Here is a 16,517-nt window from a genome sequence, read left to right as displayed (position 1 = left end):
CTAGTCAACTAGTGTTGCCTAGTCTAGTGCGAGGTGCACTTTAAAAAACACTAACTATGTGTTATCTCTAACTATGGTTGATACACGATACTATCGTCTATTCGTCTACAACCCTAACTTGGTGGTTCTTCAAGATCTTGACTGTAGCCTATTTCTACAGTTGTTGTTTTTTTCTTTCAATATAGTTGATTTAGAGTTAGTTTCATTTCTACAAATGGTGCAAACTCTGCTAGATTATAGATAAAAGATTCCCATTACCCTGCCATTCTGTGATCGGCAGTGAACGGCGATCGGCAGATCATGATCTTGGTGATCGTAATCGTTGATCGGCCCCAAAAATGCTGATCGGACCATCTCTATTTATTTTTTGATTTCTCAAAATTCAATCAACAACCTAAGGACAGAACCAAGTCCCTGTCCTTACTCAAACTCTTAGCCACCACCTAGCAACTGTCAATCAAACCTTGAGGTTTTTTAAACTTTCAACATTCAGACAAGATTTGGTCACTAAACCTTTTATATTTTAAACAAGGTTTCGTCAAGCCAACATAGCTACAAATTACAGTTACATTCTACGATTCTACTTCCTTTTAGCTACCTCAATTCAACTTCAGCTGGAATGTAAAAGCAATTCTCGATTGTGTTTTGAATGGCACACAACTCTGCACTGTTACATGACACGCATGATCGTTTGGCTTTCGAGAGAGGTAAAACCGTATACATTCACCACTGCAAAAGCTCTATGCTTCCATGGAAGATGTTTGCACTTCCATCATCCATAATTACACATGACAACAAAACCACTCAAATCTGGATGAAAGTGTCGTTCTTGATGGAAAGTTCTCTGGAAAGTTCTCCAAGGGTTGAGTATCACCCTGCTCAGTACGAGAAACGGTATAAAGGCGGGTTTTACTCCATGCGGGAGCGTGGGAGGACAGAGATATTATGAACCAGAGGGAGATTTTTGTGGTAAACATTGGTGTCATCTCACATGATGTCTGTCACTTCGAGGTCGAGGCCTTTAGCGAAGGATATTAACCTCTGGCGCTGCCTGGCTTTCCCCAGGAGATACGTAATAAGGGAAGGGAAATCTGTGCACCATCTCTAGTTTCAATGCCAGGCAGCTGGGTTTCTGACATGGGTCTGTTCTCTCTAACTAATCACAGAGGGCCATCTCTGGCCTATTGACTCTCAGAGCTTTGGCGAGAAGAGTCCTCGCATGCTCGCTTTGCCCGACTCATTTTGGGCGGCTTTGCGAAGAGACTCTTAATTTCCTCCCAAGTGCACAACTAAGAGCAGACGTCCAGTATCCCACAAAGCCCAGGGGCAGGACTGCACTAAACTTACCCTTTTTCCTTGACGAGAAACTTTCTAATGGCTCACATCGGATGTCTTTGTGTGCGTCTCAGACAGATATTAAGTTCAGAGATGGCCGTTTTATCTTCACGCAAGACCTGCTAATATTACTTCGGATCCTGGTGCTTTAGGTCTTTTGGGCTAAGCGGATATGATTGGCTCACATCTTTTTGATAGCTACAGGGTATCTTAAACTTCCAGTTCTTTGTGGCATTAGTTTTGACCCAGATAAGTTAGAACTATAAGAAATTGAACTTTCTTCCTCCGGTTTTGCTTCACTGGTATTTCCATGCTAATGCTTCGCCTTTGATGTCAGTTATTACGTTTCATTTTAAAGCTAGCGTACTATTGTTTCTATAAGACGTTATCTTGAAAACATCCATGTCTAAGATCACCTCATCAAATACATCCTGGTTGCATTCAAAAAAATATATTAAAATATATTTAAAAAAATATGATATTTAATCAAAATAAGAAAAATCTGTTCAAAAGTTTTCACCCCCCGGCTCTTAATGCATCGTTTTTCCTTTCGGGGCATCAGTGAGTGTTTGAACCTTCTGTAATAGTTGCATATGAGTCCCTTAAGTGTGAAAAGATGGATCTCAAAATCATAGTCATTGTTGGAAAGGGTTCAAATACACAAAAATGCTGAAAAACCAAAAGAATTTGTGGGACCTGAAGTTTAACAGTTTAACTGTTCAGGACAAACAAGGGACAATTTTAAATAAACAAACAAAAAAAAAACACACACAGCTATCATTCAAGTAACAAAACAGTATTAAGAATCAAGTGTATGTAAACTTTTGAACGAGGGGATTTTTAGAAATTATTTATTTATTATTATTTTCTCTTGTAAACTTTTCTGCGAAATATCTTATTCAGGTCAGTACTAAATAAAAACAACATTAATTCTTATTTTGTCAAAATAATTAACATTTTGCAGATTCTGCAAAGGTTTATGTAAACTTTTGACTTTATTTTTGTATATGTTATAATATTTATTAGTCTATATTTTAGCGATTTCTGCTTGGAGACACCAGCAGGCAGTGTTGTGCCTGAACGAGTTCATTGAACGATCGTTCATGAACTCGTTCATATTCTGGGTGAACGTGAACTGAACGTGCAGTATATCTGCCTGATGAACGTGAACGTGAACGCGCTCATTCTGGCGTTTATGAACGTCGTTCTCTCGTAGTTCAATTTTGTTCTAGAGAGTGCCAGATTTCTATGGAGCCAGGCAAAATCCCGGCTATAACCACTGACTGCACAATATCTAGGCTACAACCGCTACAACACAATCTACAACGGGCCTTATTATATAGGGGAAAAGACCAGATCTGGCAACACCAGCCGCCACAGAGTCGCACCGCGCATGCGTCATCAAATTGCGAAAAATGAATAGAGGCAAAATCCAAAGTCTCAATGATGAATGAAACTTCATATGTCCACTTAAAATAATTTTTTGAAAAGGTCAGTGATGATCCAGGTGGGAAAAATCTTACCTTTTTGTGTAAACTGTGCCCGTCGGGTCTCAAGAAGCAACTAAAAGAACTATGAACTAGTTCATTTTGGAACCTGCGAACTTAGTTCAAAAAATTTGAATTATGAACTATGAACTGAACTAGTTCATTTTAAAATGTGTGAACTGAACTTTGAACTAGTTCATGTAGAAAATGAACTTTCCCAACACTGCCAGCAGGTCAAAAAAATATGAAAGTACTACTAACCAGCAATACTGAACAGGCTCTGTAAATAATAATGATCCCATCTTTGATCTTCTGTGTGCCATTCATCACAGACTGCACCTATTCACACTGTTTTCTCAGGAGCCGCCGCAATTCGTGGGCAATTTAATTCGACTTTAACCAAACAGAGTATGGTGACAGTCTGTCCAACATGAAACGGCCGACCCAATCAACTCGACGCACAGTGCCTGACAAAATTACCCTCACAAGCCATTGTTTTCTTAAGAATAATGAGCAGACAGTTACTGCTGACCAGAGGTTCCATGTCGCATTAAAGAGGTCGAGTTCATCTCAAAATAAACACGCCGCATTTACAAATCCAGACCTGCATCAGCTTCATCCTAAAGCAATTACATGCAAATGGCAAAGCTGAGTTGGTGTTTTTCCATTTTAAAAGATCATCTATTTCTCCCTACGTTTACACTCAACGTCCTTCCCCCATCCGTTCGCATTTTTTTTTCGCTATTCCACGGGCAGATGACAGTTTCTGATGAATTGGACTGTGGTTGGATGAAGCAGGCTCACAGAAAGATTGCTACCAGATGAAGGGTCTTAACTTCTGCCTGAAGATAAAGTCATCGGCCCCCTGCTTTCCTTCAAGAGATGGTCCTCTCGACTCTCAAATATCAAAATGAATGGAGTCAGAACTGAGGGTTCGCTTTGGAAATGAAATATTTGGGCAAACAAAACCCCCATTTTGGTACAGCCACGTCTAGTCCACAAACTCAGTCAGGCTTCCAGGGAAAGACATTATGCGGTGGCGTTTACTGCATATACCCGACAGGAATAGTATGCTAAATATCCATAAAGCTCATTCAAGAATTTGCAATAATGAAAAGGACTGCCATCCTGCGGCTTGAGAGTTTTTTTTAAAAAAAGGTGTTAAGGAGAAAACAGAAAGAGACTGAAAACAGCTCACTGTTTGAGTTGGAGAAAGGTGGCAGAAGACTGAAGATGGTGACAGATATTCCAGAACAAGACCAACAGTGTAAGAGAGGATACCGGCCAGGGGTTATAAAGTAAAATGAAGTGCTTTTCGGAGTGCCTTGAAACAACCAAAACTATCCTACAGAGAACAAAAACACAGCAAATGGAACAAAGACACAGAAAGATAACATTATCAACAGTAACGAGATCCAACTGTCCACTGGATTGAACAAAACGTGATTAACTGAAGAAGAAATCCATCTATAGTTTTCAGGTCAGATCTGAAAGAATAAATTTGCAAGTATAAAAACGAAAAACACCAACACAGAGCTATGATGTTCAGTTACTTTTTGATGTTTATCTTATGAAACAATGAGTAATCTCGCTTTGATAACAGACGGGTACACAATCAGAGGAATAAATTATCAATGGGATTATGAAGCGAGCAGAATAGCACACACTGGCATGCTAAATGTATTTTTTATAGAAATTTTAATAACAAATATGTATATTATCATACACACACACATGTTAATAAGTCAAATGTACACTAGCAGTCAAAAGTTTTTGAACAGTAAGATTTTTCAGGCCTGCAGTAAAACGCAGCAAAAGTAGGAAAATTGTGAAATATTTTTATTTAAAATAACTGTTTTCTATTCGAATATTTTTAAAAATGTAAATTATTCCAGTGATCAAATCTAAATTTTCAGCATCATTACTCCAAGTCTTCAGTGTCACATGATCTGTCAGAAATCATTCTAATATGCTATTATCAATATTTAAAACAGTCGAGTACATTTTTTATGAATGGATGAATAGAAAGATCCAAAGATTAGCATTTATCTGAAATAAAACATTTTGTAACATTATTATTATTACTATTATTACTACTTATTATTACTATCCCATTCAAAAACTTTTTTTTGGAGGGGGAAAGAAATAATAGAATACTTTTATTTAGAAAGTATGCTTTAAATTGATCAAAAGTGATGATAAAGACATTTTTTATTATTAAGACATTTATAAATGTTGTTCTTCTGAGCTTTCTAACAAAATCCACTTAGCAGTTTTCTTTGGGGAACCCCAAAATAGTAGCATCAATGTGAAAACACCCTTTCAAAGTTTTATTATTTGTAACCCTGGGCCACAAAACCAGTTATAAGGGTTAAAAAAAATCTTCTCAGCTGTTTTCAACATAATAATAATACATTTCTGAGCAGCAAATCAGAATAATACTGTATTTTGATTTCTGAAGGATCCTGTGACTGGAGTAATGATGCTAAAAACTCAGCTTTGAAATCAAAGGAATAAATAATATTTTAAAATATATTCAAATAGAAAACAGTTACTTTAAATAGTAAAAATATTTCAAAATTGTACTTCAGATCAAATAAATGCAGGCTTGGTGAGCAGAACAGAATTATTTAAAAAACATTAAAAATCTTACTGTTCAAAAACTTTTGACTGGTAGTGTACGCGTTTCAAATCTCTGTATCAAAAAAATCTTGTTTCACAAACAAATGTAAAAAAAAAAACAGCAGCCCCTTTTTAAACACATACACACAATCAAAAGAAGCAGTGTCAAGATGACATACGGAGAGAAATGAAATATCGTCCATAAAGACCTAACAGGATCCAGATGTCCCTGCGTAAAGAGGAGAGAGAAAACGGCATACAGTCTCCTTAATCCACTTAAAATCTAAAATTTCCAACTGTTATGAAAATATTTTCCCTTTAAATGCATTCCATATGAGGACCTATATACAGCTCTGTTGCATTTCCCTGCTGCATTGAAGTTGATTCTCTAATGCCACCTGGCATGTCCTAATGGAGTAAATAAGCAACTCAAGTCACTCATTTCGAAGTGAATGTCTCTTTTCCACTCATAACACAAAAACCTTTTTTTTCTGATTGAAAGCTTATCTAATGTGACGTTTTCCTGAATGCGAATCAAACGATGCTTTCCTTCAGCTGTTTCCTATAAGAAGAACCTAAAGAAGCAATGTTGTAAGTGATGAAGTCATCAGCAAAAGGGTCACCGCATCCCCCCAGGCTTGTGTCAGGTGGAACAGGCTCCTCAGTACAGAAACCACTGCTACGGCAAACCTTTTTCTGGTTAAATGTCAGAGTCATGAGTATCGGTCTGACTCATTTTATCCGTTCGCAGGCTGCTGGGTCAGTGTCAAGAACCGTAGAGACTCTTTAATCAAATGTTGGAGCGTTCCTCTGTGACGTCTCTGTGAAAACTGGGTTAGGAAGACTTTCTGCTCGGCTTTGCTGCTATCTCAGACTTTTGCAGAATAAATATCTATGGTATCTATGGTTTCATCCATGGAAGTTGTCAATTCTTTATAGTGGAAAAAGGATCTTTAGATTATTAAAGAATTAGTTCACTTCAGACATCCAAGATTTTTTACAAGTCTTCTTTCTTCAGTCAAAAATAAATAAAAAAAATTTTTTTTTTAAGAAAATGGCCGACCGTTTGGCTAGATAAGACCCTTATTCCTTGGCTGGGATCGTGTAGAGCTCTTTGAAGCTACACTGAAACTGCAGTTTGGACCTTCAACCCATTGATCCCCACTGAAGTCCACTATATGGGGAAAAATCCTTAAATGTTTTCCTCAAAAAACATACTTTTTCGACTGAAAAAGGCATGAACATATGGAAGCCCAGAATAAACAATAGAATAAAAAAAAAGGTTATTGCGACTTGTTACCTCACAATTCTGACTTTTTTTCTCAGAATTTCCAGTTTACATCTCGCAGTTCAGATTTTTTTCTCAGAACTGTGAGATATAAACACACAATTGCGAGTTATAAAGTCAGAATTGCGGGACATAAACTCATAAACTTAAACTTTTTCTCGCAATTGCGACTTTGTATCTCACAATTCTGACATTTTTTCTCATAACTGCGCATTATAAAGTCAGAATTGCTAGATATAAAATAAGAATTGTGGGATACAAATTCACAATTGCGAGAAATAAAGTCAAAACTGCAAGATATAAACTCACAATTCTGAGTTTTTCTCGCAATTGCGACTGTATCTCACAATTCTAACATTTTTCTCATAACTGTGAGTTATAAAGTCAGAATTTCTAGATATAAAATAAAAATTATGAGATACAAATTCGCAATTGCGAGTTATAAAGTCATAATTCTGAGATACAAACTCGCAGTTTAGTTTAGTCTTTTTTTCTCCTCAGACTGGACTTTATAACTTGCAATTGCGAGTTTATATCTCACAATTCTGAGAGAAAAGTCAGAATATGCGAGATAGAAAGTCACAATTGCGAGAAAAAAACTTGAGTTTATATCCCGCAATTCAGACTTTATTTCACACAATTGTGAGTTTATATCCCGCAATTCTGACTTTATTTCTCGCAATTCTGACTTTATAACTGACTTTATAACGCAATTGTGTTTATATCTCACAGTTATGAGAAAAAAAAGTCAGAATATGCGAGATAGAAAGTCACAATTGCGAGAAAAAAACTTGAGTTTATATCCCGCAATTCTGACTTTATTTCTTGCAATTGTGAGTTTATATCTTGCAATTCTGACTTTATTTCTCGCAATTCTGACTTTATAACTGACTTTATAACGCAATTGTGCGTTTATATCTCACAGTTATGAGAAAAAAAGTCAGAATTGCGAATTTATATGACGCAATTCTGAGGAAAAATGTCAGAATTGTGAGATACCAAGTTGCAATTGCGAGAAAAACTCAGAACTGCACGTTTATATCTCGCAATTCTGACTTTATAACTCGCAATTGTGCGTTTATATCTCACAGTTCTGAGAAAAAAAGTAAAAAGTAAACTGGAAATTGCGAGAAAAAAAAGTCAGAATTGTGAGATAAAAAGTCACAATTACCTTTTTATTTTTTATTCAGTGGCAGAAACGGGCTTCCATATGAACATCTTAGATGACATGGGGGTGAATAAATTATCAGGAAATTTTAATTTTTAACAATGATTAAAAATGGTTATTTTTAAGAACTATTCTCTGAAAGGTTCTTTGGGGAACCCAAAAATGGTTCTTCTACAGCCTGCAGTGAAACTTTTACAGCAATGGAAAGGGTCAATAGATGTTAATGGTTCTTCAAGGAACCATCAATGCCAATAAGAACTTTTATTTTTAAGAGTGTAGATCAACACAATCAAACAGTGAAATCGCAAACAAACGGAATACAGTTTTAACTCAACAGCGATCTATAGAGTGTAACGCAAGCAAAAAGCCCCTCAGTAGCTTTAGACCCCCAAGTGAAGAGGTACAACAGACTCGGCAACCAGATGGTTTTGCGGTCTGGCCCCTCCCGCTCCAGGGGCCCGCCTGAGCCGGGGGAGTGTGGCGCCTGAGAGGTTAGCGGGCGGCCCTCATCAAGACACCATCTCCATCCAGACTCTATTTTTATTCCAGTCGCTATCAGACCCCATACCCCTCTATTTTCCACTTTTACCCCTCATTCTTCACATCTCTGCCACTTTTTTGTTCCCTCACTCCTTTTATCCTGATCTCGTGAGTTGGGATTCAGTCTCTGGAAAGCAGACAAAAAAATGTTGGTTTCTGGATCCCAGTACATTTTAACAAGTATTTATTTTCTTTGCCAAACTCTCTCTCTCTCTCTCTCTCTCTGGCAGCTGTAGCCGAGTCCAAAAGCATTACACCAAGTTCTGTCGCATTGCATGCGCTGATGACTTTTCTATCGGGCGTCTCTCAACGTCTACGCCACACAAAGACGTGTATTCACCAAACGAGGGATGTCTTGATACTTCCGCATGGGGCATTTTAAGTGGACGCTTTCAGGGTTGCCAAGCACAGCGTTGTGACCGTCGCACTGAACGGTGCGGAGAAATGGAGCTGGCGGATGCTGAAAGAACCGTGGTGGCCCTTTCTGAGACCCGCATTCAAATGCGTTAAATGTCACGATTGTCCGTCTGAGGGAAAGGATCACTGTATTTAACCAGCTAATCCAACATGAGGAGTCAATTCACGTACAATGCGGTTATGTGTATGACCCCAGCTGGGGTTCCCTCTGCTTTCAGACGGGATGTTTACCATCACAATGTGGCCGTCTCGCATCCATTCGCCTGGGAGACACAGACAACCTGGTGTTGATGATTGAAATATAAAGGTTTAAACAAGAGATCTACCTCACTTCAAATGATCTTCGAGTTGCTTTGTGTGATGATATGTTTTGACAAAATTAGTTGAGGTAAATTTCGACTATTTATAGGTCAAATCAACTGTTTGGATGAGGAGGGGATTTGTCACGGTGCCAATAAAGACTCAGTATTAACATCGTGAGCTTAAGGGATCAGTATACATTCAACATAAAGCTTCACAGTTCTCATTGTTCGCAATGAGGTGACAGGTCAGGCTTCTGAGACTCAACACAGAGCTGTAGAAGTTTATTAAAAAAGCCCAACTGACAGACTCAAAACTATTTTGAGACTTTCATTTGAAATTATTTATGAAATGGGTTTCATAATTACCAAAGTGTCACTACTATGTCAAACTAATGAGCTCAAATCAAAGAAGGTAAGAACTTGGGATCTGTCAAAAGTCAAAAGTTTTTGAACAGTAAGATTTTTTAATGTTTTTAAAGAAGTCTCTTCTGCTCAACAAGCCTTCATTTATTTAATCCACATTTTTATTACTTAAAATAACTCTTTCTATTAGAATATATTTTAAAATGTAATTTCTTCCTGAGATTTTAAAGCTGAATTTTTAGTATCATTACTCTGGCCACATGATCCTTTAGAAATCATTCTAATATTCTGATCTGCTGCTCAAAACCAAAAACATTTATTAATATTATTATGTGGAAACAGCTAAGTAGACTTTTTTTAGGTTTCTTTGATGAATAGAAAGTTCAGATGCACAGAATTTATCTGAAATCTTTTGTAACATTATAAATGTCTTTATCGCCACTTTTAGTCAATTCAAAGCATCCTTGCTATACAAAAGTTAAAAAAAAGTCAAATTTCATTCATTTCAGATAAATGCTATTTATCAAAGAATCCTGAAATGTTTATTGTTTTAAATATTATTATTAATAATAATAAATGTTTCTTGAACAGCAAATCAGCATATTAAAGTGATTTCTGAAGGATCATGAGACACTGAAAACTGAAGTAATGATGCTGAAAATTTAGTTTTGATCACAGGAATAAATTACATTTTTTAAATATATTCAAATAGAAAACAGTTCTTTTAAATAGTAAAACTATTTCAAACTATTTTTGCTGTACTTTGGATCAAATAAATGCAAGTTTGGTGAGCAGAAGAGACTTCTTAAAAAAAAAAAAAATCTTACTGTTCAAAAACTTTTGACTGGTAGTGTATATTTCCACAATTTAGACTATTGTTCAAAAGTTTGGTGTTCGTAAGATTTTTTTAAAAAGAAAATAATACTTTTACTGAGCAAAGATGCATTAAATGTGACGTATAAACGCAAAAAAACATCTATTTAAAATATATGCTCTTCTTTTGAACTTTGAAGTGAGTGTTTTTAACATATAACATAATAATAAGAAAGGTTTCTTAAGCACCAAATCAGCATATTAGAATGATTTCTGAAAGATCATGTGACACTGAAAACGTGATTAACGGATGCTAAAAATTCAGTGTTGCCATCGCAGGAATAAATTACATTTTAAAATGTTGTTATACAGAAAACAGTCATTTTAAACTGTAATAATATTCCACTGTTTTACTATATTTTTTTTTATCAAGTAAATGCATCCCTGCTGAGCATTAGAGAAAAAAATTTGGTAGAAGTAAAGTACCTTTAAAAATTGTCAAAAATAATACATCTGACAAGGATTTACCACTGATTCCTCTACACAGCCATAGCACACAATGCACAAGCATTTTAGAGCCTTGCATTGAGTTAGCAGACTAACACTGAGCTGATAAATAAGCAAAGGCCAATGCAAACAATTGAAATGTAGTCATTTGCTCCTCATCAAAGTAGTCTCCATGGCAACTGCGCCCAAACAGACTTTCTCCCTCTGAGAGATTTTGAGAGGGGAGCTGAAGAGAGGGGGTTTGGGTTCGGCTGAATTCATTTGAATTCATTAATTATGTTGTAAGAAACACTTGCTGATTGTTCTATTCATCTAAAGCCAATCAATGCAACAAACAAATACATACTGTATGAGGAGACCAGGGCTAATTGTCAGTTCAAATTTCTCAAGGTCTGTTTGTTTATGAAAATCAATTTCTGTGTAGACATCTTAAAGTCTTGTTATTGCGTAGCCTATTTCCACCATTATTACCCATAAAACAAGGTAAAAGAAGTTTCTTATGCTCATCAAGGCTGCATTTATTTGATCAAAAATCCAGAAAAAATGGTAATATTGTGAAATATTATTTGAATGTAAAATAACTGTATTTCTATGTGACTCTATTTTAAAATGTTATTTTAGTCCTGTGATGCAAAGCTGTTTTTTTTAGCATCATTACTCCAGTCTTTAATGTCACATGATCCTTCAGAAAGCTCCTTCAGGATTCTTTCATGAACAAAAAGTTAAAAAGAACAGCATTTATTTAAAAAATATAAACTAGCATTTAAAAGTTTGTGGTCAGTAAATGTTTATTCTTTCTTAGTTTGAAAGAAATTAACTTTTTATCATCCTTGCAGAATAAAAGTATTATAGCAAAGACTTATATTGTTAGAAAAGATTTCTATTTTAAAAAAATGCTGTTCTTTTTAACTTTTTATTCATCTAAGAATCCTGAAAAAAGAATCGCAGGTTACAAAAATATTAAACATTGATAATAAGTAATAAATTAGAATATTAGAATGATTTCTGAAAGATCATGTGACACTGAAGACTGGAGTAATGGCTGATGAAAATTCAGCTTTGCATCACAGGAATAAATTATATTTTAAAATATATTTAAATATATTAAAATTTTAAATCGTACTGATCCTAAACTTTTGAACGGCAGTGTATAGATACATATAATACCCTGCCCCATTACAAGTGCTAATACTTCTTGTCTTTCGAAGTTGAAAAGTAGGCACTAACAATGTAATACTTACAGAGAGAACGCAAATCTTTCCATTAGTGATCCGCTGACGTAACATTTCTAATACTGTCACCACACCACCAGAGCTTTTCTCAAAGACCACACCAAACCCTGGTGTCTCCAGCATTACTGAGCCTAAGCTACCAGTTCACTTTAATGAGCTTCATTATTTGAGTCAGCGATGGTCTGCGATATGGAAAAACGATGGTTGCTTAGCATGAGAAAGCAGCAGCAGCACCACCACAAGTTATATCAAAGCACCATCAGTGAAAGCAGGGTCTGAAGTGTTCATTAAAACTGTGCTAGTCTCAGAACTAAAGCCTCTGAGGCTAATGAACTCAACAGGGAGCGTACGCACACAGTGGAAAAAGTGTCACAAAGAGTCTAAAATGTGATATGTTCTTAAAAGCTTTTAAAACCGGACTGATTTTCTAGTTATATCTTAACAAAAACACCTGCTCGAAAGAAACAAAGAGGCAGTCTCCAAGTAAATGTAACAACAGCAAAGAAAACTTGTAGTGTTAGCTAATCTGTGGTCTTTAGAGAGAGTCTGGCTTTAAAGGAAACACCGGATACCCATTTTTCAAGTTGGTATGACTCTAAATTAAATGTCTGCTTTAACCAAACATACTGGTTAAAATTCCTTTTAACATCTTTTTACCTCGTCAAAAACAGCTCTGTTCACAGTGAACGGTTTTGCTGCATGGCTCTTTAAATGGTAATGAGCTACTGCTCACTCCACCCCCTCTTCTTTTTGGACAGTGTACAGAAGGCTGAGGGAGGAAATATGCTAATACAGGACAATCCGTCAGCGATCGTGGACAGGCTTAAGCACTATGGCATCATACTACTCAAAACTCAAAAAGGCTTGATAATTAAGACTGTTTAAGTTTTTTAGGGATTAAAAAATAGTAGTGAATGGATATCATTGTAGGTTTACAATGGCATGCAAAAGTTTTGGAACCCCTTGCAGAATCTGTGAAAATGTGAATAATTTTAACAAAATAAGAGAGATCATTCAAAATGCATGTTATTTTTTTATTTAGTACTGTCCTGAGTAAGATATTTTACATAAAAGACGAAAAAAAATCAAATTATTAAAATAACTCCCTTCAAAAGTTTGGGAACCCTTAGTCTCAGCCTCAGACGTCACGCCCACGGAACGTTGGCTAAACGTCTGATGCATATGGTACACTTAACTGAAAACACTTCAGGAATTTCGAAGTCGTCATCTGATTAGTTGAATTAGATCGGATTTCTGGAACACGCGAGTGTCGCGTTTATTTTCGGTCCGCCGGGAAACAAAGAGCAGACTGATTTACTCGGCGTTTTGCTAAAAGGTGCTTATGCAGACGCCATTGTTGTTATACACATTTGCGACGTTCGCGAACAAATTACTGACTTACTGCTTGTTCTCCGTCTTCTTTGTTATCTTTCAATGCTGGTTATTTCAATGACTGACTTGTTGCACGCCAGTCTGTTGTTGTGGGGGCGTTTCCACGCACCGAAACGTGACGCTGAACGAAACAAACTGTGATTGGTTGTTTGACATGTCGATCAAACGGTCTTATGGGCGGGCCTTGGCCAATGAAAGCTGCCTTGAGTTCCAGACCTTCAGCCGGTTCTTAATACTGTGATGGTATGATTTTTGAGATCAATCTTTTTACACTGAGGACAATTAAGAGACTAAAACACTATTAAAACAGGTTCAAACTTTCACTGATGCTCCAAAAGAAAACACAATGCATTAAGAGCCGGGGTGAAAACTTTTGAACAGGATAATGTCCACTTTTTTTGTTGTTGTTTTTTTTTTGTTCCCTTCGGAAGCAACAAAAGATACTTGCATGTTTCCCGAAAAGACAAATCAAGTACAATTTACCTTGATCTTCTAATTCAGAAAGTTCTCACCCCCCAGCTCTTAAAGGGCTTCCAGAACAAAAATTTACAGATAATTTACTCAATCCCTTGTCATTGAAGATGTTCATGTCTTTCTTTGTTCAGTTGTAAAGAAATTATGTTTTTTGAGGAAAACATTTCAGCATTTTTCTCCATATAGTGGACTTCTATGGTGCCCCGAGTTTGAACTTTTAAAAGGCAATTTAAATGCGGCTTCAAATGATCCCAAAATTTTACAATTTATAATTTTACAATTTATATATATTTTTAACCTCAAACACTCGTCTTGCTCTGCCTGAACTCTGTTTTTTTCCGGCTTAAGACAGTTAGGGTATGTTGAAAAACTCTTATTTTCTCCCTCAACTTCAAAAAACATTTTAAAATCACCCTACATCACTGCAGAAGTACCGACCTAGTGTTTGCAAAGCGAACGTGCAAAGAAGATCAAACAGAAGAAAAAAAAAGTTCAGGCAGTGCAAGACAAGATAAGCTATTGGGGTTAAAAAGTATAGAAATTGTAATTAAAAAAAAAAATACCAGATTGTTTTACTAGATAAGATCCATCTTCCTCAGCTGGGATCATTTACAACCTAATTTGGGATCTTTAGAATCTGCATTTGGAAATTCAAACTCGGGGCACCATAGAAGTCCACTATATGGAGAAAAATCCTGAAATATTTTCCCCAAAAATCATAATTCATTTACGACTGAAGAAAGACATATTGGATGACAATGGGGTACATTACCTGTAAATTTTTGTTCTGGAAGTGAACTTCTCCTTTAATGTATAGTGTTTCCTTCTGCAGCATCAGTGAATGTTTGAACCTTTTTTAATAGTTGTGTTTGAGTCCTCAATTGTCCTCAGTGTCAAAAGATGGATCTCAAAATCATACCGTCACTGCTGGAAAAGGCTTGAATATGCAAAAGATGCTTGAAAACTGAATAATCTGCAGAACCTGGAAGATTCTTCTGAAGAACAGTGCTCAGTTTAACTGTTCAGAACAAACAAGGGACTCATGAACAACTTTCACAAAACAAAACAAAACAAAACAAAACAAAACAAAACAAAACAAAAAAAACAGTCGTAGATCATCCAGGTAACCACACACAGTATTAAGAACCAAGGGTTCCCAAACTTTTGAGGGGGTTTATTTTAATAACTTCAGCTATTTTTTGTCTTGTGGATTATATGTAAACATCTTTAAAACATGTAAAATATCTTACTCAGGACCGTACTAAATAAAAAATAACATGCATTTCATATGATCTCTCTTATTTAGTTTAAATTATTCACATTTTCACAGATTCTACAAGAGGTTCCCAAACTTTCGCATGCCAGTGTATATGCAAACACCCAGTCCTAAAACCAAAAACAGCTCATTTTAAATTAGCCTTTGGTGGATAATGCTGATCTCCAGAAAAAAAAAAAAAAAAGTGCTTTCAATGTGCTCTAATTCCCAATGGGAATTAGTCTGTATTTCACTTGGAGAAACATAAGAACTAATCTTTTACAAAGCACCAATTTTCCTGTATCAAAGGTAGCTCATAATTTATTTGCTGCTAAGTGCTATAAATATTTAAGAACATCTCTGATTACTATCATCAACACTTTTTCTGAACAAATTAAAACAGATGGTCTATCTGAGAATCTGAGCCAGGATCTTTTCTACTTCTAAAAATCCAGAGCGAAAAGAAACAATCAGTTCACTGAATGAGATGATGTCGGGTGGATTGTTTTGGAGACTTTTCTGTCTGTGTTGGACTAGAGAGCTCAACTCTACTATGGAATATCATCATGGTCTTGGGCCTGTATTCAAGTCCCTGACAAACAAAAGGTGACATATAACCAAATCACTTAAGCTTAGCTGGTTTCACTCCAGGGAGAAAATCTGAAAATTAATTAAAGGATGGATTGCGAGGTGTTTTAATGGCCGCCAGCTTTAGCCACCTTGATTGACACTTCAGGGTTTTTCTTGCCAAAAAACTCTTCACCATTTGTGTGCTTTGGCCAATCTTTTGACAATGCTCACTTACGGACCCAAAGTAGGCCAAATCCTCCAGATTTTGCACTGAGCTTCTTACAAGGAAAGCATATAACTCAGCGCAAGCTATGTTGGAAAACAAAGGTTTCTCTAACATGTCAACATTGAATTCATTTTAATAATACATCACAGTTTTTTCTCTGATATTAAAATTTTTATCAACCATGAAATTCCAGTGATATTATTATTAGGATCAATTCTAGAATAAGTGTCAATAAAAAATCAAGGACAAAATATTTTTAAAATCTTTAGTTTAAATTTAATGACAAACAATATAATGGGGTGTACAGCATTTAAAAAAATACTAATATATTTCCTTTACATGTGAATATTAAGAATTTTTTTTAAATATATTTTCTACATATTATAAATACATATTCTATATTTAAATTATATATATACACGTCTATATATATATATATATATATATATATATATATATATATATATATATATATATATATATATATATATATATATATAATATATAATATATAACAATGTAATGT

At 35.6% G+C, this 16,517-nt stretch overlaps 2 protein-coding genes across 2 annotated transcripts in view; one reads left to right on the top strand and one right to left on the bottom strand.

Moving 5' to 3' along the window:
- b3glcta (beta 3-glucosyltransferase a) overlaps nt 1-16,517 on the top strand; it is a 397,462-nt gene that overhangs the window by 295,156 nt on the left and 85,789 nt on the right. The gene's annotated exons all lie outside the window — the stretch shown is intronic.
- The window catches only part of dchs1a (dachsous cadherin-related 1a), a 131,904-nt gene that overhangs the window by 84,667 nt on the left and 30,720 nt on the right, over nt 1-16,517 (bottom strand). The window contains exons 4-5 of the mRNA XM_073818241.1: nt 9,029-9,120; nt 8,781-8,924 (exon numbers count right to left, since the gene is read on the bottom strand). Of these exons, the coding sequence (XP_073674342.1) occupies nt 8,781-8,924; nt 9,029-9,120 (236 nt within the window). The remainder of the gene's footprint in view (nt 1-8,780; nt 8,925-9,028; nt 9,121-16,517) is intronic.

Source organism: Garra rufa, chromosome 14 (assembly GCF_049309525.1).
Source record: "Garra rufa chromosome 14, GarRuf1.0, whole genome shotgun sequence".
Lineage (NCBI taxonomy): Eukaryota > Metazoa > Chordata > Actinopteri > Cypriniformes > Cyprinidae > Garra > Garra rufa.
Note: the sequence above shows the minus strand (reverse complement) of the source record. Positions and strands in the feature narration are given on the sequence as shown.